This window comes from Hippoglossus stenolepis, chromosome 9 (genome assembly GCF_022539355.2).
Source record: "Hippoglossus stenolepis isolate QCI-W04-F060 chromosome 9, HSTE1.2, whole genome shotgun sequence".
Classification (NCBI taxonomy): domain Eukaryota; kingdom Metazoa; phylum Chordata; class Actinopteri; order Pleuronectiformes; family Pleuronectidae; genus Hippoglossus; species Hippoglossus stenolepis.
This window is the reverse complement of record NC_061491.1, coordinates 12,282,104-12,304,960: the sequence shown is the minus strand read 5'-3', so window position 1 is coordinate 12,304,960 and position 22,857 is coordinate 12,282,104. Positions and strand designations below refer to the sequence as shown.

The following is a 22,857-nucleotide window of genomic DNA, read 5'->3' as shown; positions in this document are numbered from 1 at the left end:
AATCCTAGATCCGTCCGTTTGTCCGGATCTGAGCAAAAATGGAATGGGTTCCCCAACCTTCCACTAAGTTTCAAGAAGTTCAGTTCCGTGGTTTTGGTGTAAGTGCATGGTCACACCATACCCGAACAAAGTGACGCTCACTTCCAATCTTTGTGAGCGAGGAGGCGAATAAAACATTTGCTTCCTGTGGTGAAGCAAATCTGCAGCCTGGCTTTGTGTGGTGTTTAACCTTGGTGAACTTTGACCTGCGACATTTGCCTGCAGTCACGTGTGTGTGACTATGCCCTAATCCTGCTAACAGACAGACAAACGGACAAACAATTTTTACCTTGACGGACGTAAAAAGATTCTCAGCCACATTCAGGTATAATAATAACATTCATCAAAACAACATACACTGTTGATGACCATAATTTAAACATTATGACATTGGAAAATTCTAAATTTATCAGTGTTGTAGTGAACTTGTGTTGTTTTTATGTAGTTAATTAAGTCTAATTTACCTGTCGACATGAATAAAGAATTTCAACAGGCACAAACACATTTCAGGTTAATTATTATTACCGTGGTCGATCAAAACACCCACACGGCTAACTGTAATGCTATTAAGACCTCACACTGCATCATCTGTTGTTCTCCTCGACTGCTGAAAACGAACAACAGGTGGGCGACTGCGAACAATATGACCTATGAAGCATGACACACGTAAAAAAAGTAGCACATTAACTCTGATTGGACCCTGGTATAACATTGAGGTGAGAGATCTGTGTGAGAGGGATGTACTAGAAAAAAATATTTACTGGAACTCTGCTCTTGTTATTTAACCAGATTTATTTAAAAAACACTCCCAGTTCTTGGCTGCAGGAAGTCAGACTCTCTGTCAGAGCATGTGGCTGGAGGGGAAGTCATGGGAATGTGGAAGAGAGAAGTTAAGGCTTAATGAAATTTTCACTTCTGCTCTCATCAGTGGCCTTTTTCTTCTTAGGTATTCACAGTAGCTCCATTGTTTTCCGGGCCGGTCAGTCAGTCAGTCAGCCTCCCCACCACCAACCCTCAGGTCCTGCTCCGACTGGCTTCCATCTGACATTTCTTCACAGACACGCAACAATAACTGATATTGTTCTCGTACATGCGGTCAGAGCCTGACTGGGCTGGTTACTCTGCTTCGTGCAAACGCTGCTGCTGATGCAGATCAAACCAGCTGAGTCTGGCTGAGCACACACAGAGGAACCAGTGTGACATGGTGACTTTCTCCCTCTGATGTGTCACTTCCCTCGGAAAGGTCACACAACTCTCCTCTGAGGTCACTGCTGGTTTCCCTCTGTATCGCTCCACGACAGCAGCCCTCCTCCTATACGCCCTTCCTCTTTTAATCCTGCTTGGTTGTTGTCCTTTGCAGTGGCCTGTTATCTGATAGGCGTGCCTGTTAATGCTAATACAACTGCTGTGTGTGATATGTGCCTGCGCGATAGCCCACATTTCCACTTATTGTGCTTCGGGTGTGGTATTTATAGAGTGCATTCTCACCTCTGAGGTCAGAAAGTCCTCCACCGCACACAAACAACATTTACTCATTTGAATGACGGAACTACTTATTCTTGTTTGCTTGTTAACTGGTGAGAAGAGGACACAGCAGAAAATAAATTAGGAACTAAAAATGGAATTTATTATCATCATGCTGCTGCTGCTGATACTGGTGATGATTAGACTTAGAAAACTTTGAAATCCTCCAAGTGGCATTATGTTATACAGCACAAAAACTATTTAAAGACATCGCTATCAAGATAATATGTAGCAGACATTATAACTATCATCACAAGCAGACAATTAAAGTTACAAAACTGTAAACCAGTTTGAATCATAAAATAAGTGATTGTATATTATTATAGTATATTATATATTATTTAATTGAACTATTGTCATGGGAACAAATTAGTTTTGACTCAGTTGCAGTGGTGGATCTAGGATTTTTGGGCCAGAATTTACACAGTGGGGCCAATTATATGTCCAACACACAATTTCTGATTCAGTGAGGTTCACATTTTAGTCATCCCTTGTTTACTCATAGCTCTATAGCTTTGATTAATCATTCAATCGTTGAATATATTTTGAAAATGGTTCCTTGGTTCAAACACATTGTGTACTTCAGAAATCCGCCTCTGCTCAGTTGTATTTTAATATTGGGCTACCTTTACCTTTACCTCCAACCAGGCTGGATATATCCCTGCACACCTTGCCTGCCTTTACAATGAGCCTGGTCAGGTACAGGTGGTAGAGACCCCCCCCCGCGCAGTATCCCCAGGATTTTCCCACAGATGGTCACAATACTTCTTAATGTTGAGGGATGTTGAAGAGTCCGTAGCAGCAGACAACACAATAACACCGGATACTCCCAACTTCCCAAAGAAAGTAGGCAATTATCAACATGACCATTTTTGATTTCTTTTTAAATTACATCAGCACATTGGTCCCAGGAGAGTTAGTGATTTGCAATAAGACCAGTACACGTGTACTATGTCACCACCTTAATCTCCTCTCCACTGATCTGAGATGGAATGATTGATGGATCAGTTAAGTTCGAGGTGATGATGACGATGGCGGTCATGGTCGTGAATGTGGTCACAATAAATGATCAGAAGATGACAGGTGGGCACATATTGCTCCTTCACATGTATTAAGCCGTGACAGCAAAAGCAACTGGAGGGTGATAAGCAAGAACTGGTCTCAGCCTGCTGAGCGGAAGAGAGAGAGAGAGAGAGAGAGAGAGAGAGAGAGAGAGAGAGAGAGAGAGAGAGAGAGGTCAGAAAAGTGTCTGGTGACCGACGTTACTCCTCAACATAGAAAGCTGGTGACTCTGAAATACTTTCTCTCTCTGCTCTGCTTGTAATCTGCTTAATCACGCACGCACGCACGCACGCACGCACGCACGCACGCACGCACGCACGCACGCACACACACACACACACACACACACACACACACACACACACACACACACACACACACACACACACACACACACACACACACACAGCGATGGGTATAGTGGTGGTGACAGCAAGGCTATCTCTATCGACTGACCTGTGACCAGTGGAACATATAGCCCTGTTTATGGCAGTGCACATAAAACAACACACACACAGCTCTGATCCTTTCTTGCATACGAATCAACACTGGCTATAAAAGTGCAGCTGGACACTTTTCAGAACTGCCTCTAATGATTTGTGGACCTCGGACGTTTATGTTTCCAGCAAAACAAATCATCTGTCCAAACGTGACCACTATATCAGGTGGCTGGTCGGGAGGTTAAAAATATATACTGCAACCTGGAGGCTATAGCTCCTGTGTCAACTTCCAAGCACATGAAAGCATGTATACGGTGCCAATAGCGCTCGAGCCCAGGCGAGTGATGAGGGACGATACAGCGTAGACTAATATGGATGAACAGATGCATGGCTGTACATTCAATTACATACAGATAAGCACAAGCAGACGCATACCCCAGAGAGGGGGGTTGGGGGGGGGTTGATCTAGTTTTCGTGCCAACCAGACAGCATAGTGAGAACGAGACTAGAGTGTTGTTTGAAGACATGATATGTTTACGCCTGTTGGCTACCTTCAACTTGGCCTTTAGGCCCCTACGGGCAGCCAAGTCGACGAGGCCTCAACGGACAGTATTGCCTTTCATTTTGCAGAATCACATTTCATAGAGCAGTTGCAGCCTGCAGCTACAACACACTGCGCACATTGTAATATGGCAGAGAAACAACAAGGGGCATCAAAGACACATTTAGGAACAGACCAAAGGGAAAGTCTGTCTTCTCTGTTCCGTCTTTCCTTTCTTTTCTTCACTACAGTTGGATTCGCCATTCAGAACTTCTCCGCTAGACTCCTCTTGTCAACTCCAATCAATAACCCCGCAAATTTTAGCATGCTGTTTAGCTCTATGATGTCTATGTCTACAGCTGAAGACATCCTGTTTGCTCCAGTGCTCCTGGCTACATCTCCACAAGGCTCTCTTTTTAATCTGCCTGACCTTTGGAGTCAGACGATGGAAAGAGTTCAAAGGTCGTGTTATCTGACCTGACCTGAAAATACGAACGGCGTCCAACTGCTCAAGTGCCTCCCGTCTATTTTAATTAAGTTTGTGCAAAGTCTCTGAAATTAATTTTAAGTGAATAGAAAGAGGAAGTGGGGAATTCAAAGACATTATTGGTTTAGACTTTGCTTTCAGTGTAGTTTGTGAATCTTCAGCTGTGTCCCAATTCAGGGGCCGCATCCCTTGGGAGGCTGCATTTGAAGGCCGATTGTGTCACAGTGGCAAAACTAAGCAATATTGGATTCTTCAACAAAAGCGTCAGAGAAATGCCGATATTTCAGAGCAAACCATGGATCAAATGCGAGGATCTTTCTTGGGCCAACCTATGTCAGGATTCAGTGCACGCTGGTGTCAAAGCAAACGAGCTAGCTGAGCTGCAGCAATCGCAGAAAAATAATAAATAAATCTTTTAAAAAATGGCACATTTGACCTGTAAAATCTTGAATTTTTTACCCACATCTGACAAAAAGTAACGCATATCTTTTAATAAAAATGGTATTGACTCTTCCCTGCTTCCATATTAGACCGTAGAGGCCAAAGTCTTCATCTAATCCCCCAGGAATAGACACACACTCAACCCCATGAATGTGTGTCTATTCAGCAGCACCAGTGGGACACCTGCACACACACGTCAGACCCACCATTGCAGCGTTGAGTGTAATGTATTAAACAGAGGAGAACAAGATGTACACTTTGCCTTGTTATGTGTAGAAAGAGAAGCACGCTCCTGTCTCATAATAGACAAGGTTTTCATTTGCTCTTTAAAGAGGTGCCATACAATGTGCTCCTCATTAAGATGATACACACACACACACACACACACACACACACACACACACACACACACACACACACACACACACACACACACACACACACACACACACACACACACACACACACACACACATACATACATACATGTTCACTGATGTGGGAACATATTTGCATCATGTCCTCACTGAGCTGATTGTCTGCTACCTCCTGTGGACATGAGGAAAGACGGGAACATTAGTTTAACATATGCAAACACATGTAAAAAAGCTAATTTAATCGTGTTTAGCCCTGAGTCTGCTCCGTTCATCTGCATACATGACTGAAGCTTCTGCTGACTTCTGTGACGTAGACTTCTCTTTTTGGCGATGTGGCGTGTTTCAGGGAAGGCTGACAGGAGCATGAGGAATGTAGTGGGTGAACAAGCGCCATGTGCGTAATACTGACATTCACAAATGCGTACTAGCAACGCAAATCCACCGTCCCTGAACTCGACTGAGTCACGAGGTCACGGATTTAGACAGTAGCGCTTGCTCAGCAGTATCTGTTAGAACGTTGGGTCTGATCTGTTGGGTAAGTCAAAGTGAGGGGCAAGAAACGTTTCCTACGTCTGTCTGTGTCTGACGCTTTGCTACTTCTCGTTTTAATCTGATCAGGAGTGCCTGGTAGTGTTATTTATGCTGAGAATAATTTAATTCAATTTAATCAAATTCAAATTATCTATAATAAAGTTACGTATTATAATTATTCCACTCATGGTTCTAATGATGGCTGTGCTTTTTGCCGTACTCTTTCACAGGAGGTTGAATTATGTGCAGCACAGATCATTGTAAGGATGTGAAGAAAAAAAAAGGTTGATGAGGGCAACATGTTATTATTTTTCTCTCTGTGCCACAGCGACTCCTGACTCACTGTCTGGCTGAGGCTGTAACCATACTACCAGGTTTTTTCGCTTGAATACACATCAGCTCTGCTCCAGACACGCCCGGCGTCCACACTTCCACAGCGTTTTCGAGACCCTTTAACGGAGAAGTTTGGAAACACAGCTGGCCCCCGGGTTCGTTTGAAACCTCCAGTGGTTTGTTTTCATCTGGACGGGCAGAAATGGAGATGTTTGGAAACAATGACATAGACACTCACAACCGCTTGCTGATTGGATCTTTTCAATCACGACAAAGCCTTCCCTAATTTGTCAGGCTCCGATCACATGGCCCCATGAATTGATTGAACAAAGGCTGTTGGTGCCAGGCTCTACTGTATGTGTGAAACTGGGTCAGTGCATTGTCTTCTGAGACAAGGCATTGTAATGTCTAGTAAAAGGCTTGACTAGTGTGTGTTCACCTGAACTGTGCACTTTGAATCAAAAGAGGGGTTTTCTTACGTTCATTGCGTTGCAGAATAAAAGAGCAACAGAAAACAGTTGAGCGGTGACATTATCATGTTTCAGAAATTCACACCCTTCACATTGAATTTAAAGAACGGTTTGATACATGGAGATGGTGGTTGTCATAATAAACGTCAGCTGAACGTCATATGAAGTATATAAATAAACACAATGTCGTTTCTTTTTGTTTGGTGGTGTAACTTCATCTCCTTTTCTTTCAAATATTGTGTCAGACTCATGGATTCGTTTTTCATCAAGTCATTCAAACTTGATCAACAAGGCAAAGGGAAGTGCTAAAGAGGGAGATCCCAGACAGCTTCGGAAGTAGGACATGACTGATGGGATTATGTGCTGTGCTTACTGTTTCCCCTCCTTTACTCTGTCAGATGACCCTGCATCAAGGATGTACTCCGTCACGCAGAGATTCACATGAATCAGCTGTTGCCTGGTTGTCTGCTCTCTCGCCTCATGCCGTTCCCCCTGGACACAGAAATATGGAGAGGGTGCACAGGCCAGAAGAGGCCGAGGACTTCCACATTGACATGTTTGCCTGACAGTCTGAGATACATGAAAAATATAAGATAAAAATGTGACAGCCAAAATGATTACATAACTAACATATGGACTTTAAAATGCGGTGTGCACTGGGGTAACTAGTCATCAGCACTTTTAATGCAATACTCAACAGCACATCTGATCAAAGGTCAGGGAATTCCTTGTTCTCTTGCAGCCTCTAAATGTACTCATGTTGTTATCACCATATCTCATGAACAATGATGACATAATGCAGTCTACAGGCAACGCAGTAACCCCCAGAGGATGCACAATGGGAATACATTGGAGCTGTAATGTCGCCATGATGGCAGGCTGCAATAATGCATGAAAATGAATCGCTTGTGTCTTTACTGCTTTCTTCGAAGGAACTAAACAATTAAAACCATCTTAGAAATGCTGCATGACAATCAAAGGTTTGCACTGCACTATTACAAGCTCCTTTGCAGCAGGAGAAAACACACCCATTAGACTGTTGAGCGTTATCTTAAATGAAGTAATGACTTCTTTGCTCATTACAGCGACGTTTTCCATTCAAATCCCAGAGGAAAGCGACTGGCGCTTAAACAATGGGTCTCAAAGTGATGTCATCACCTTGTAGGAGACAGCGAGTTGGCAAGCACACCAAACAGTGTAGTGCTCTGAGATTTTTCTTTCAATTTTTCATGGTGAAGGTGTCTGAGAAACATCTCAACTCTACATTCTGGACACAATTTGCTTGCAGCTTTTTCCTGGAAAAGCAAGAAATTTGTTTCTATAAATGTAAAGGTTCCGTGTGTAAGATTTAGGTGAAAGGGATCTATTTAATATAAAATAATCCTAGTGATGTTTTCACTAGTGTGTTTCATCTAAATTGTACGAATTATTGTTTTCCTTACCCCAGAATGGACCCTTAATATTTAAATAGTTTATATTTACATCGGGAGTGGGTCCTCTTTACGGAGGCCGCCATATTTTTTTACAGTCGTCCAAACTGGACAATCTAAACACCTTTTGAGTTTTTATGACAACTGAAGGTTACCACAGGTTCTCCTTCATGTTTGGAAGGGGAGGGTGAGGGGAGGGGTATTCAGCTACAACATGAAATTTCACTAAATTCTACACACTGATTCATTAAGAGCAATGAAATTCCTGGCTGCAGGGAGGAGAATAAAACCATTGGCAAGTGGCCGGGAGGTTCATCAAGAGACACCACTGTCTAGCTGGTTCTTATTTTCAGAATATCTCCAAGCAGCACACTCATCTCCCGCTACTGCTGCTGCTGCTTTCTCATTATCTACTGGGATCACGACCTCCACCATCCACCAGGAACCTGGCAGATTGGCTGTAACGAGAGAGGGGCTGGCGACAAATCGCTGGATGATCCTCAAACTCCAGCGTGTGTCTGACGTCTTCTCTTGCAATCTTCACATTCTTGCTCATAAGCAGAGAAAAGTAACGGCCTCTCATGCTGCCACTAACCAAGTTCAGAAGTCTGTCTGAGGTAGGGGAGAGCAGAGGTTAAAAGTCAGTGCAAGGGTCAAACAGACAGTGGATTCCAAGAGGTTCAAAGCTGCTGTTGTAGGGCTGGAAGGGGTCATAGGTTCTTCACGGAGCAGATCATAGACGGATTCAACTTTTACACGCTCCACACTTCTCAGCTCCTATGTTCAGACTCCACTCATCAACAAAACAAACCATCCTCCATGAGGGTGTGACCTCTGACCCCACAGTGGCTTACTTACATAACCATCAGCGAGCACCCCCCCCACCCACTCCTGTAGTAAACCGCTGTCTTTGGCGAGTTATGAGTCACAATAAACGCAATCAGCACATTCAAATGTAAAATATATAGTAAATTATTTATTAACTATGTTACACAATTTCCATCCTCAGCAGCAGAAGTTGTACTAAATAGGGCACAGCTGGCTATTTCATTTTCTAGGTCACTACAGAACAACAACAAAAAATAAAAATCCAAATATACATTCAGAAAACCATCAGGGACTTTTAAAAATTAATTTAGTGAAACATTTCTGTATAGGATTATATATATATACATACATATAAAAAAATGTACAGTAAAAATCGCATACAGTATCAAACATCTATATGGAAATGTTCCATTAAAAAAGGTTTTTTTAGTGCAAAAGCATTTCGTAATATAAAAATACTGGGTTGTAATTTTTTCTCTCTGATAAGAACAATAGAGGCCATGGGATGTGTGTGAGGTGAGAAGGTTAGAGGTGTGTGTCTGCGATTGGGATTCGTCTCAGCTCAACGATTTGGGAGTTGCTCATGCTTCCGCCGTCGTGGCTTCCGGGGATGGACTCGCTATCGCTGATATTAAGGCCGGTCCCTAAAAGAGACACAAAAAGATGAATTAACCCTCAATCCGTAAAAACATGATTAGCTTAATTTCCATTCATGTATCAAAATTTATATATATGCACGATTATATATACACCATGTATTACATATCCCTTAGTCACCATCAGGGCAACAAACAGCCTTGTTGGTTCAGTGCAACAAATCTCTGGTGCTAATCAGTTCCAGTGCTAATCATCTGTCACATTTGTCTTATTAGTGCCACCATGGTATTATGTAATTCTGTAAGTCGTAAACTGTGGGTTATCAGGGAGCGTAATGGCCTGTATCTGATCAGTCATGGTAACGAGCTGTAAATGAGAACAGGGAGGCACACAGAGCGACTCTTTATCTGTCAAAGGATGAAGCACACAACAGGCCTTTTGGGAAAAATAATGACATAATGTAAAGTTATGACATATAGTACGTTTTTTCTATGGTCATAAAAAGTGACCCTACTACAGACAGCATGTATACAAATGAGTTGAAGAGAGTTTGGAGTGTTCAAAGGCAACGGACTAAGACACAAGAGATATCTGTCCATCTTTAAATCAATCTAGCAACCGCTGCAAGGATTTCTCCGCGCTGCAAAACATGATTTTTTTAACACTTTAATGAATAAGTTTTGTATGAACTACAGCTCTGCTACAAAAATGACTGTGCGCACATTTAGACATATCTAAACTTTTCTCATAAGAACAACATTTGTTCATTTGATTACATTTTTTGAATAATTTTAGAATATTTCTTGGGCTGGGAATTATATCAGTATGGGCAGTATCATATATCACACATCAGCATGATGCACTGTCAGCAGAGACATGTATTTATATACAGTATTATGTGTCCTACCTTCAATTCTTTGCCCTATGCCTTGAACTGTAACCTTTAGAATGAGGCGCTATGTGACATAACCAGAGGAGTTTCCAGACTTATGATCCGTCATGCAGAGAACTGCTGGTTAAACAGTAAAACCAACATGTCAATGTCCAGACCTCAGCCATGATGTGTGCGTGTGTGTGTGTGTTAATGGTTCACGACCAAATGAGGTGTGAAGACCCTCATTACAGCACGAGTTACTGACCCCGTCAGACAGTTATGTAATTGTGATTCTCAAATTATCTTTCCTGCTGACTGACCGGTCGAGATTAAACGTGGTTATAAATCCAGCGTGACACATATGGACAAAGAGAAGGTGGAGGTCACCAGGGGAAGGGTGAAACAGAAACATGTCCTTGTGACCCGTGGAGCAAAAATGCAGTTTCAACAGAAGAGTTTATGTACATAACCCAAGTTTATCTGCTGATTGATTTTCTTCTATTTTTATAACTCGACTTTCGAGTTAGCGTTCTATTTTAAGATCAGGTGTCCGGTGGAGAGTTACATATTCTTGAGGCCCTGCCAGAGACTTGCGAGGAGCCAACTGCTTTGACTTAATTAAATCTTGCAAAGTTGCCTCTTTGCCACACTGAATAATATGAATGATTGCTTCAATCTGCTGAGCTTGCAGAAAAGAGGAGCAATAACTCCCCTGGTTTGTTCGCTGCAGCTCCAAAGGGTATCTAAGGTTGAATGGCACACGGACTCAGGACACACACACGTCTAAACACACTTGTCTTGTTCGATTTGATCTGGTCACCATACGATTCAGCTGGAGATTCTCTGCTCAGACGCCTTCACAACAACACAGGAATCTCCGGAGTGTTCAGGTGAGGGGTGGCGCAGCATGCAGGATGTAACATATGAATTCTACTGCAGAGATAACGTGATTTTGTTTCATATGGTGATTCAGGTCTGTATCACCAAACAACCAAAAAGCTCTCGAATATCCCTGTCTTTCTAAGTTAATATCTTCATCTTATACCTGTATGGTTCCTCTTTTTCATCATGCGTGCGTGTTAGAAATGTCACCAACAAGCCCACTCGCACGCTGTGAATCCTCCGGAGGATCTCCTGCTCTATTCTCACCTGGACAATATCTGGATTCTCTACCAGGGGGCCGGCAGGAGAAACTCCGGAGAATGTCTGGAGCCTCGGGCCATTTGTGTTTCACATACAATGTCTTTTTGGGATGCACGACTCAAACAGCAAAGTCAAGTTTGATGTAGGTTTCAAAATGTAAAGCCTGCTGCCTCCCAGACAGGGCGTCCAACCAGACCTCAGGACTGCAGCTTTAATGAGCTTAAAACCATCAGAGTCCAAGAGCCGCTCAATAGCTGTTGATGATTATTCCAGAATCTCAGGAGAATGACAAAGAAATTGAATCTGACCTGAATCAGTCCCATTAAATTCAGGGTCTAATCAGTGTGGTCTGTTTATCTTAACTACCTGTTTCTTATCTCTCCCAGAGTGACCACAGACTCCTGCTCTCATAATGATGAGAGACTAAATGGTTTTCATTAGGAAAAACTATTTGGCATTAATGGAGAGTAACAGGGACGATGAGCGATAAATAACCAAAGAATTACAATCACATCAGAGATGTTTTTGCCTTGACTGCTTGGTCCATGGCAGTAGTAACTTGATGATTAATTCACATTTCCTGATGAAACTGACGTAAGAACAAACCCCCCAAAAAATCATAATTTTAGGATTAGTATTACTCAATGTCTTTACTTCGTTTCCCAAAAGGTTTTGTGATCCAAAATTAAGATTCTTGCCGCTTCACTAAATCATGCTGATCTTCATCCTCAGAACAAGAACAATCACAGAGAAGTTCATAAAGAATATAATATGATAAAAAATATTCATTACATCTCAATTTTGTGATTTGACACTAAAACTGATCTTGTATCCTTTGAGTGTCCAAAGGTTTATAAGAACCTGATGAAGGGAAAATATTTATTTAACTGACTGGCCAATAACCCTCACATTTCACAATGCATGTAATATGATAGGTAGAACCAAACAGCAGAAAGACTTAGATTTTAACCCAAACTCTTCATGACATGATTCATGGCAGCATTTATTCAGTATTGAAGACAGTACAGTTCAGGTGAGACAGCTCGGCCCTGCCTGTAGAGTTATACATCATCAGACTGCTTGTCTTGTCATGTGTGAAAATTACTCCAGTGGAGTCGTCTTTCTGTCTCACATCGACAGCAGAGGAGCGTCCTGATGTACTCAGGCTCCTGTTGGCTGTCGTCCAGCTGATTCTCATTCAGACACAGAGAAGCATTTACCCAGCGATTTGAGAGAGTGAGGAGAGGAGCATCTGTGTGTTTGTATGAGTGTGTGTGTGTGTGTGTGTGTGTGTTGGTAATATATCAGCAAGCAGTTCGGCCCCTCAGCTCATTAAACATTGATGGCGATAGAGGAAGAATGGTTTCCATGGCAGCAGAGAGATTTAAGGTCAGCAGCAGAATGACTTTCTTTACACACACACACATATGAGAAAGAGATGAAGACATAATTTATAATTATAACAACAAACTTTTCATGTTACAACAAAATATTCTATAATCTTGTTATAACATTAACATAACTTACAATTGCAACGTAAAATATTTCATGTTATTATGTGATCATTGATATTCTTATCACATGCAACTAACGTTTGCATGTGGATACGTTTTGCAGAGGATGCAACATTTTATTTATATTATTATATATTATTATTATTATTTCAAGCTTGGGTTGAGATCCAGGAGAGCCGCCCCATTGGTGGCCCTCTCTGCATACCTGTACAAGATGGGATTGTCTGGCTAGCATATGCTAACTGGTTAACGGATGCTAAATTCAGTATATATATATCTCACATAGAGGTCCACTGCTATTTCTGTGATTCTCTTGATAAACTTAATTATTTTTTTGAATGTTTTATACTAAAATACTTGCATTTATCTGTTGTTATCAGGAGGATGCTGACGTTTCAGGTGAAGATGTGAAATAATGTTGATGCAACTTTTCTGTCCGTAAACTGTTGAACAGACATCTCATTTCTGTGTTGGTGGGATCCTCACCAGTTTTTAAGGCAAATATGAGGTCATCAAACTCCTGTGACTCCTCGTCAGTAGTGACCATGTTGGTGTTGATGAAACCTCCCTCTGTGGTGTAGGTCCCCATCACAGGGCTGGGTTTAAACACGCTGCTGTGCTGACTGCTGTGCCGCAGAGACGCTCGCTCCCAGTCTGCTGACACCTGACACACACAGACACACAGTACAGTCATATGAGCCAACACACAGCAACATGCACACAGGCAAAACACCATCATTAACTATAAGTACTATAGTTACAATCAGCCTATTTGTGGGATGTTAGGTTTTACCTTCAAAGTGGTGCATTTATTTATACAGCACTTTTCAAGTTCATCTCATAAAGTGCGCACACACACACACACACATATATAAATGCTTAATTCAGAGAATGGTTGGGTCTGTCAGCCGTGTAATCATGCCCGTGATGAGTTAGGGTCACGCAGAGTGCATGTTGTCCAAGCACCCCAAAGAGTTAAGTCCAACCCACAGGGTTCATGGGGTGAGAGTGAGGTCAGTGGGTTTTGGGTTTCATACCAATTCAGCCTTGAGAACATCATGAAAGTGATGCTTCCAGCACAATGATGTACATATATATGTATAAATATATTAGTAACTATGGGGGTTTTCCTTATGATAAAAGCACATCAATTATACACTCATTCTTTTCCACACGAATCACATGAATACATTATCTCTTGTTTTCCACTGTGTTCATAAATTATGAATGGCTGATTTTTCCATGCACATGCATAAATGTGTGTGCATGTCTCCGTTTTTTTAGGCTAGCTTGGCCATAACCGGTACAGAGCGTCCCGGTGACGTGAATAAAGCACCACCCGGCCCCTCAGATCTGTCACCTCGACTTTGAGAGGAGGAGGAGCAGGAGGAGGAGGTGGAGGAGAGAAGGCAGCGAGTGGATGACTCAAACCTTTCAATAAGCCACTCACCCCACAAATTATACGTTACTAAACCTATTCTAATCTCACTTCAATTTCCTTTCAACCAATCCACTCCACAAATAATCACTCATCTACGACTTAGATCGCCACTCTTAGCTTTCATTTTTCTTATTTAATTTCAGAGAGGCGGGAGGGGAGTGTGCTCTCATGAATAAAACAAGATTACTGGACTCCTATGTGTGGAGGGATAACCGAAGAAAAGGGAGGGGGGCCTCGAGTAAGGAAGTTAAACCTTCCCCCTTTTCTCTCCTTCTTTCTGTTCCTCCCAGCGGCTCTGTCCTTATAGGGTATTCTCCAAGGACTAAGTTAGTCGAAGAGACTATAGAAGTGCTCCATGTGTGTTTGCATGCGATGGGCCTGTATGGCAGGAAAGTCATAATAGGAGTTTATGAGGGTGTTAGTGGGAGGTATCAAGACTGACCGTTTACACACACACACACACACACACACATATAATGAGAATCAGTCCGAGGCAGAGAGGGGTGTGAGTGTGAGTGTCTGAGAGAGTGAGTACTGATGTTCTCAGTGGAGCCACACTCAGCTGATGTGAGAAATGTGTGGCCGAGGAGCGGGAATGGGCAAACAGAGCCATGGGAATGAGGGCATGGGAGAAAAAAAGCGATTAAGGCGATAGAAGGCGAGGGGAAAAAAAGCAAAGATAGAAAATCCGTTTTTGAAGGAAAATCCCATTTCTTTTACCGACTGACGTTTTTTCATTCAAAACACTTAACATGTTATTCGCAAAGTTGGGGAGTACTGGGGATACAGAGATGTTCCTCCAACAGAGTCCAATGATATGTCACCAACAATGGTTGGTATATAATTTCAACTGAGACAGTTTTAAGTTGCATAACCGATGGAACTGAGGCCCATATATACATAAGACCCAGACCATAAAAACCCCCATACATTTCCTATGGATATGGTTGACAGTGTAAAATGTAGCGTACTGTAATTAAACTATAAGTGACTTTCATCATGAGAGCCAAAAAGTATGAGTAAAAATACTTTAAATCTATATAATTTAATATGTACAGAATGTTTTTATTCATATTTGATTATATGAATGTATCTGGCTCTGTTCTGACCTGGCATATTAACCAAGTGGACACTCTGACTGTGTCGGTTCACACCCGCCACTCATATTTGTCTCCATCAACAACTTCTAATTGGATCTCACTTCCACGCTCTATGTAGAAATAAACACGTACATAATTTCTGTTTGCGACGACCAAATGATCTCATCTTCAGCCATGTTGTTGTGTGGGTGTGCACGCAGCTCTGCTTTGAAATGCTTCATTATTCTAGTCACTTGAAATGGTAAGAAATAGCAAATCGATTTGCTGCGGTCGATGTTGATATTGTGCCGATGGCCACAAATAAATCAATGTGTGGGAAGCACAGCTGAGTTAACGGTCCTTCAGTGTGGCCACAGATGTGTTCACACAGCTAAAAAGATAAGGCTATGTGTGACTGGATCGCCTGAGACAGATCTGAACAGAGTCTCTGTGATAGCTCTCTGCATGGGAGTATCTGTAAGTCTTATACCTCCTCCATGGCGCTGATGAGATTCTGGGTTGATTTGCTGATGTCGCCCCCTACAGTGGTGGGTCCCCCTCCCTGGTACGTAGAGTCGGGCGAGTCGTGGCCGTTCATCTCCACAGTGTAGCTGGCTTTAGTCGGCCAACACAGCTGGTTGTGCATGACGAAGTACACGGCAAACACATACAGCCCCTGTAGACAGAGAGGGGAAAAAAAGAAATCTGCATTAAGAAATATGTTATACAATCTCCACGGTTCTAATCCTGAATATCGTATAAGATCAGTCTAAGCCTGAATAAATCAGTCACACAGTCTGTCAATTTGCTGGCAGGTTTCATGGTGGCTTAGAACCAAGAACTAAATGCTTTAATTAAATTGTACACATTGATACTATTAAATAACTGGTTGCATTTTTCAGCAATGCATTGCTATTGCACTAGTTAAACCTAAATTCCACATCATTAGCAGCAGCAGCTTTTCTTCCAGCCTGATTAATGGAGAGTGACTTCATCATCGGGCCATGACATCATTGGCACGGTGGTATTTCTGCCAGCTCCACTTCCTCGTCATTACCAAATCCTCCTGGTCAACAGCACCGGGCTGTGAATTACCCCAAAACACCAGAGTGTCAAATACCACAGGGCCTTCCTGTATTTCACAACACTCATCCGTGGGTGATGACGGCAGCCACAGACAGAGATGGAATGCACAATGGAGTGGAGAATGAATGTGGGTGCATACAGGTGCACGCAAACACAGAGACTCAGACACATTTAGGGCCTGTGGTTCAATTTGAAGTGAAAAGACAGAGCAGTGGTGGCAGAGAACCTCCTAAACTGTCCCAAACCTCAGAGCTCCCTGCGTGACATGAAGTTTAGTTGCATATTTAAACTTTAACGCCACATGTTACCAAACCACAGGCGTCTGTTTCATGTGCAACAGAGCCCGGCAAACAGCAGATCAGACGGACGATTAACAAAGAACAATAACACATGTCCAGCAGACTGCTGTACGAAGACAAGTCATCCGCAGGAACACCAGGGATAATCAAATAGAATAAAAGGGTTCCATCAGCGGTGACGGTCACAAACAACATTAGGAACAACAACAGCAGGTACGAACTGGAAACTGTGTGTTTATGGCTGCATTGCCAAACTGGAATTTCCAGCATGTAAGTAGGAGGGAAAAAAAGTCTGCAAATAACATAAAACTGAACGAGGAACAAGCTCACAGGTCATTAGCTGTGTTTTATAGCCTGAGAGAGTGAGTTACACAAACTGTCTGGTGCTGCACATCCACACAAAGGGTACAGTTTACAGTATGCATTCATGTTCCTTTGAGGACAGATTAGAGACTAATTATCCTATTGTGACTTTTTAGTTTGCACTTTTTTGTACGAATGAGAACAAAATGAATTTCTTTGCTGCGTGATCGCTTTGAACATGGAACAAAAGCAGACAGGTGTGTGCTCACGTCCGGGTGTGTATTTTGCTATTCATCACGGCAGTGTTGTGGGTGATTAGCACATAACATTAGCAGGCTGCGCAGCCTGAGGAACAGGCTTTACAACCGTAGGCCTGTTATATAGTGTTCCCTGTTCGCTGGAGAGGCCACGTCTTTAGAGATGGAAAACACAGGCCTATGGAGAGCGGGAAGAGCAGGGAATGTGGAGGGTGGGTACGGGACAAAGCTTGGGATCAAAAGAAAGCAAAGAGGGATGGAGGAGAGAACATGAGCAAGAACATTTGGGGGCAAGAATGAGAAATAGGGTTTAAAGAAAAACAAATGAATAGCTACAGAAGTGTGTTGTTTGTGAGGAACGAATGGGACAAAGAGACATAATTAAGTAGAGGTGTTTCAAAAGAAATGGCGACTTAAGGGACTCGTGTGAGGGTGAGAACGTTGCTGTTGGAGACTGTGTGTGTGTGTGTGTGTGTGTGTGTGTGGGCTCAAGTTTTCTTAATAACACACAGATAGCCTGTCTATTTATAGCTCAATGCAAAGGTTGAATGAGAAATCGTGGCTGGAATTTGAATTACATGGGGCTGGTCAAGGGCTGTGATGATACAACAAATAAAGGTTTACGCCTGGCTTGCTTTGCCCTACGCAAGTGGCCTATGTCGTTGTGAGTGTTGATACTTGATGTGTGTCGTGTGTCTGTGTTGCTCTGTTATTACACCACCAAGCACCGAACAGCAGTCGGCTGCGAGGTTTCTATACCACTGTGTGTTTTAAACAATGGAGCTGAGCGGATCGAGTTGGAGCTGGAGCTCATAAACATTGGACAACAGTTTATTTTACAGAATTTACTGCGCTACAGAAAAGATGTTGGAGGAGATGTTGTGGAGTGAAGGAGTTTTGTGTGCTTGTCCAGCCAATAAGGTACAGGGAGGGGGACATGCTGCCAAGCTGACCAATCACAGTTGCGACAGACCCCATCGCTGTAACGTGTAGTTACATTTCTAGGGAGATGTCAGGCTAACATGTAGGGTACACAGCCATGCTGTATCTATGGTCTCCTTTGAACGCAGTGATAAAGATTGGCCTTTACACGGCAGAGCGGCCACTGCAGGAGGAGATAATGATGGGCGGTTGTGGTAGCGGTGATTTGATTAACATATTTTAATTTACCTGATCTGGCAAAAACATAGATCCTCACTAACATGTTATACAATGGTTGAAAAAGAATTGGAAGGAATAGGGACAGAGAGGATTAAACAGTCTAATTTTCCTCAGTTTGACAGCCTGGTTTCTACACACAGAGCGCTCAGGAACTGAAGAGCAGTCTCTTGTTCTGCGACACAAACAAAGTTGGCACAGCTATAGCATCTGCATGTGTTTAATGGCGCACAGTAATCAGCTGTAGGGAGGTGTGCCACACAACCACATCAACAACACCACAGAGGTGAACACGGAAAATTCTCCTAATGGAAACTTCACAACATGAAGGAAACAATAACAACAGCTTAAGGATAGTTTGCAGCAGGGACCTGCAGTATAACGACTTCCCACCTCAAGGCAATGGAACAAAATGGTAGATGATGAAATTAAAGACCCGACTAAAGGACGAGACAGATCTGTCTACATATGGTTAGCTGCTACTGTATTTACAGCGAGTGGAACGGCCTCGCCAGAAACAGTTAGTATCTTATTCTGTGCAATATCTGATTGAAAAATGTTTGTTGAGGTGGCGTGGAGAGTGTTCGATAAAGAAGCACGTGTTCTCTTTCATTGTCTCGTTCATCAGGATCCCATTTGCTTTCATTAAACTCTCATTCTGCCCCTAATGGAAGTCCCACAAATAACACATACTGTCAGCTCCCCTACAGAAACTCTATTCTCCTTCCCAGCTAAATGAATTAAGTTTGCTCTATAAAACGTACACACACACACACACACACACACACACACACACACACACACACACACACACACACACACACACACACACACACACACACACACACACACACACACACACACACACACACACACACACACACACACACACACAATCTAATTGCAACCATGCTTGGCACATGGCAGCAGCATGTACTCCATCTACGCAGAGTCTAATTTCTTAGCTTTTTGAAAAGTGGGTCAGACGCGTTTGTTTACTGCTAATCAATGTCCTTGTCTGTGCTTTGGCTTTGGGGCTCTTCACCTGTCTGTTCCACTCTGATGAATCCTTCCTTATTCTGACTGCAGACCCAGACCAAACCCCAGGGGCTGGCGCTTTAGTCTGAGGTTTGAGGTTGCATCGTAGCAGCAGGAATTGAAAATCAATTGTCATAGTTCTTTTCTAAAAGACTTTCTTTTTCTCCCTGAGAAAGCTAAGTCAGAAACATTAGCTGCAAGGGCCACCTCATCACCAGAATGGTTCCCACCTGAAGCCGAGGGCGAGGTGGGTGCAATGTGAGGCCATTTATTAGTCTGACAAGAAGTCCCTTTACGTTGTGTTTGCCCTCACTCAGTAGAAAGGTGCTGATTATCATAAAGACAGCTTGAGGAGACATGAGTGGACATTGGAGGATTGAATGTGGGAATGTGATATGTTATTGGCCATATCCATTATCTGTGTTACTCATCCATTGAGGGTAGCAGGGTAGGGTTTGGGGTCGGAGCAAAGCTCAGCTGACATTGGGCAAGTGGCATGTTACAACCTGCACAGACAGGTCACCAGCATATGAAACTGAGGAAGTATCAATTTAATTAAAACCCTATTAATAACAAACCTGCTGCACGATGCTATTATGAGAAGTGTAAACATGTTGTTTTGGTTAATAATGAACTGTGACAGGACAATTTGAAATATATATGGGCCACCACAGTCTAGATAGTTAATGGGGAACTCAGTGACACTGAAAGAGCATCATCATTCTATTGGTCAGCCAATGAAACAGACCACATGATGTCAAACAGTGGGAGAAACTCTGCAGCAGCTCATGAACAAGTTCTAAATGCGACATCACTTCTCCTCATTAGACACTCAGGAGACGTTTACTTTGGTGCAGCGCTGTTGTCTTTGGCATCTGAATGCCACATATCACCACGGGTTACCACAGACTTTTTATGGCACATTTTACAGAGAGATGCTGTCTCTCAGAGGATGACAGAGGAGACCGCATTTATGAAGAACACAAGAAAGAAAATAATCTATTGCACAGAAGACAGCGGGGGGGCTTGTAGATCTCCCTGGATACCTACGCACTCCCTGGAGTCACACGAGACGCAAGACATTTCCTACAAAACTACAGTCCATGTATTAAAACGTGAGGTATATGATCATGAACCTTCGAAATCCAGTACTTCCGCTACTGATGAGGAACTACTGAAACTGGGAACTTCTCCCAGACCACACTGCAATGACTTTTCGGCCACATAAATAACGTGATCAACGACAGGACCAATGCAGATGTGCACGTCTATATAAGATTAAACTTCATGTAATCCAGTTTTCCATTACAATGCACACTATGTCATTTGTATATCACAAGGGATTTTATTTGTTTGGGAAGGCTGTGTAAGTTGTATTACACATTTGGTCATAAATAATTTACTATCAGATACTGAATCCAGACGTATTAGCTGAGCAACATTGATGTTTGTCATGTGACCCTTTGAAGTACCCGTGATACTTGTGGAAATGACCGGAGGTTTCCAGCTGTGAGGAGACATTTGATGATAAACCTGTCCTGTAATTCATTAATGTCTGCCCATTATCTTCACTGATACTTGGAGCACAGAGTCAGAATAAAGACAGGGAGCAGCAAGTTGACAGAGAGACAATAAACAGACAAAACCACTAATAGATAAGTGGAGAGAGATAAGTGTCTCCTCTTGTTCTGCCCCAGCAACACTTCAAAGCTGAGCTTCAAAGTGTGATGAAGTAGACTTCAAAACTCCCTCACTCACTAAGTCAACACACGCACACACACACACACACACACACACACACACACACACACACACACACACACACACACACACACACACACACACGCACACACACACACACACACACACACACACACACACACCGATGCATGTATTTACTCACTCACTCACACACTGACACACATACCAATCTCTCAGCATTTATAATCAATTTTACTTTTGTTGTTAGTCCTCTTATATCACAGTCGGTATACTATAAAAACAAGTTGTTCAACTATCACACTGAAGAATAAATCAACACTAATCCAAAAGTACACATCCTGATTTTATCATAGCACCCAGCAGCACCCTCAAAATCCCCATGTTTTCTTCTGGCTTGCTGTGCAAAGTTCACATTGAGTTTGAACACAGCAGCATTTAGTCGGGAGTTAAGCTCTGTGTGCGATGCTGTGAGCTGTGCAACAAAATCAGACGATGTCAAGTCAAAGTTAGTCAAACTTTTACTAATGTCGAGCTTGAGATTGTACATAAAAACATTTCTGTTGATGAGTTTCACTTTATAAATCTGCGTTGGGATGATTAACAAAGATGACAACTACATTTTATGTTGATGAACAGGGCAGCTGTGGATCAGGTGGATGAACGGGTCATCCACTAACCAGAGTCAGTGGTTTGATTCCGGCTCCTCCATTCCCCATGCCAACGTGTCCTTGGGCAAGACACTGAACCCTAAATTTCAGTCATCAAGACTAGAAAAGCTCTATATTTAACATTTACCATAAGCTGTGAAAATGATGAGGAAGATACTGAACAGCAAATCACATACATTTCACTGGTACAGTGTCTAACCAGTTAAGAATTGCAATATAATGCACTTGCCAAAACAAGATACTTTTGATGGGTGTGTTTGTATATATAGACATACAAACCTACTGTTAGTATGTATACAAACATGCAAGCATGCATGCAAACAAATAAACACGTCCATGAGCTCACCAGGAGGCAGTTAAAGATGACGTAGAGGATGAGCATCCACAGGGACCTGTAGCCCATATGCAGCCCCGCCCACAGCCACACCAGAGAGATGAGCAGGAACAGGTAGAGGACAAGCGGCACCTCTGCAGCACAAGAGAACATAGGAATATTAAAATCAATATCAGCAATTTATTACACTTTATGAACAAGTCTTATTTATTTTACAACCACTCATATACTCCTCCCCTGCGTGTGTGTGTTTAGTCCTCTGTGGCACTTTTATTTTAAGTACCATAGAGGAGTAAACACTCATCATACCCGCTGTACTTTACAATTTATGATCGTGCATATAAACACTCAACTGCTTTACATTACAGTTTGAAATGAGCAATGATTAAATGAGTGCAGAATACATCAGGCTTGATTCTCGACATTGATGCATCATCTCTTGGATTTAGATTCTCCAGGAGATATAGAGTGTAAACCTTGTTTGCTGCTCATGTTTCTGAAGCTGGGACTAACAACCTTCAACATGTGGGGCAGTAAGAAGAGAGGGAGGGGCAGTTAGAGCAATGAGCGAGCCTCAGGAGCTGATTAATGAGCCAGTTCTTAGAGCCCAAATTCAACATATAAATATGTTGGTCTTTAATGCTCCAGCAGTCCTCATGTGCATGTGGGCTCATGTGGACCCCGATTAATGTCCCAGCAAGTGGCTGCGGTGCACTGCTGGAGAGCACACGAATAACGTTGGCTGTAAAGATCTTATGTGTGCCAATGAGCAAGAATGCAGCGTTTCGTCAGTTCGGTACTTCCACTACATCCCACCCACTCAGGGCCTTGTCTATATAAC

At 42.6% G+C, this 22,857-nt stretch overlaps 1 protein-coding gene across 1 annotated transcript in view; it reads right to left on the bottom strand.

Annotated features, from left to right (window-relative positions):
* Positions 1-8,631: 8,631 nt before the first annotated feature.
* The window catches only part of adgrv1 (adhesion G protein-coupled receptor V1), a 114,339-nt gene continuing 100,113 nt past the window's right edge, over positions 8,632-22,857 (bottom strand). Inside the window, exons 93-96 of the mRNA XM_035166633.2 lie at positions 22,029-22,150; positions 15,642-15,827; positions 13,118-13,295; positions 8,632-9,147 (exon numbers count right to left, since the gene is read on the bottom strand). Coding sequence (XP_035022524.2) covers positions 9,029-9,147; positions 13,118-13,295; positions 15,642-15,827; positions 22,029-22,150 — 605 coding nt within the window. The 3' untranslated portion in view covers positions 8,632-9,028. The remainder of the gene's footprint in view (positions 9,148-13,117; positions 13,296-15,641; positions 15,828-22,028; positions 22,151-22,857) is intronic.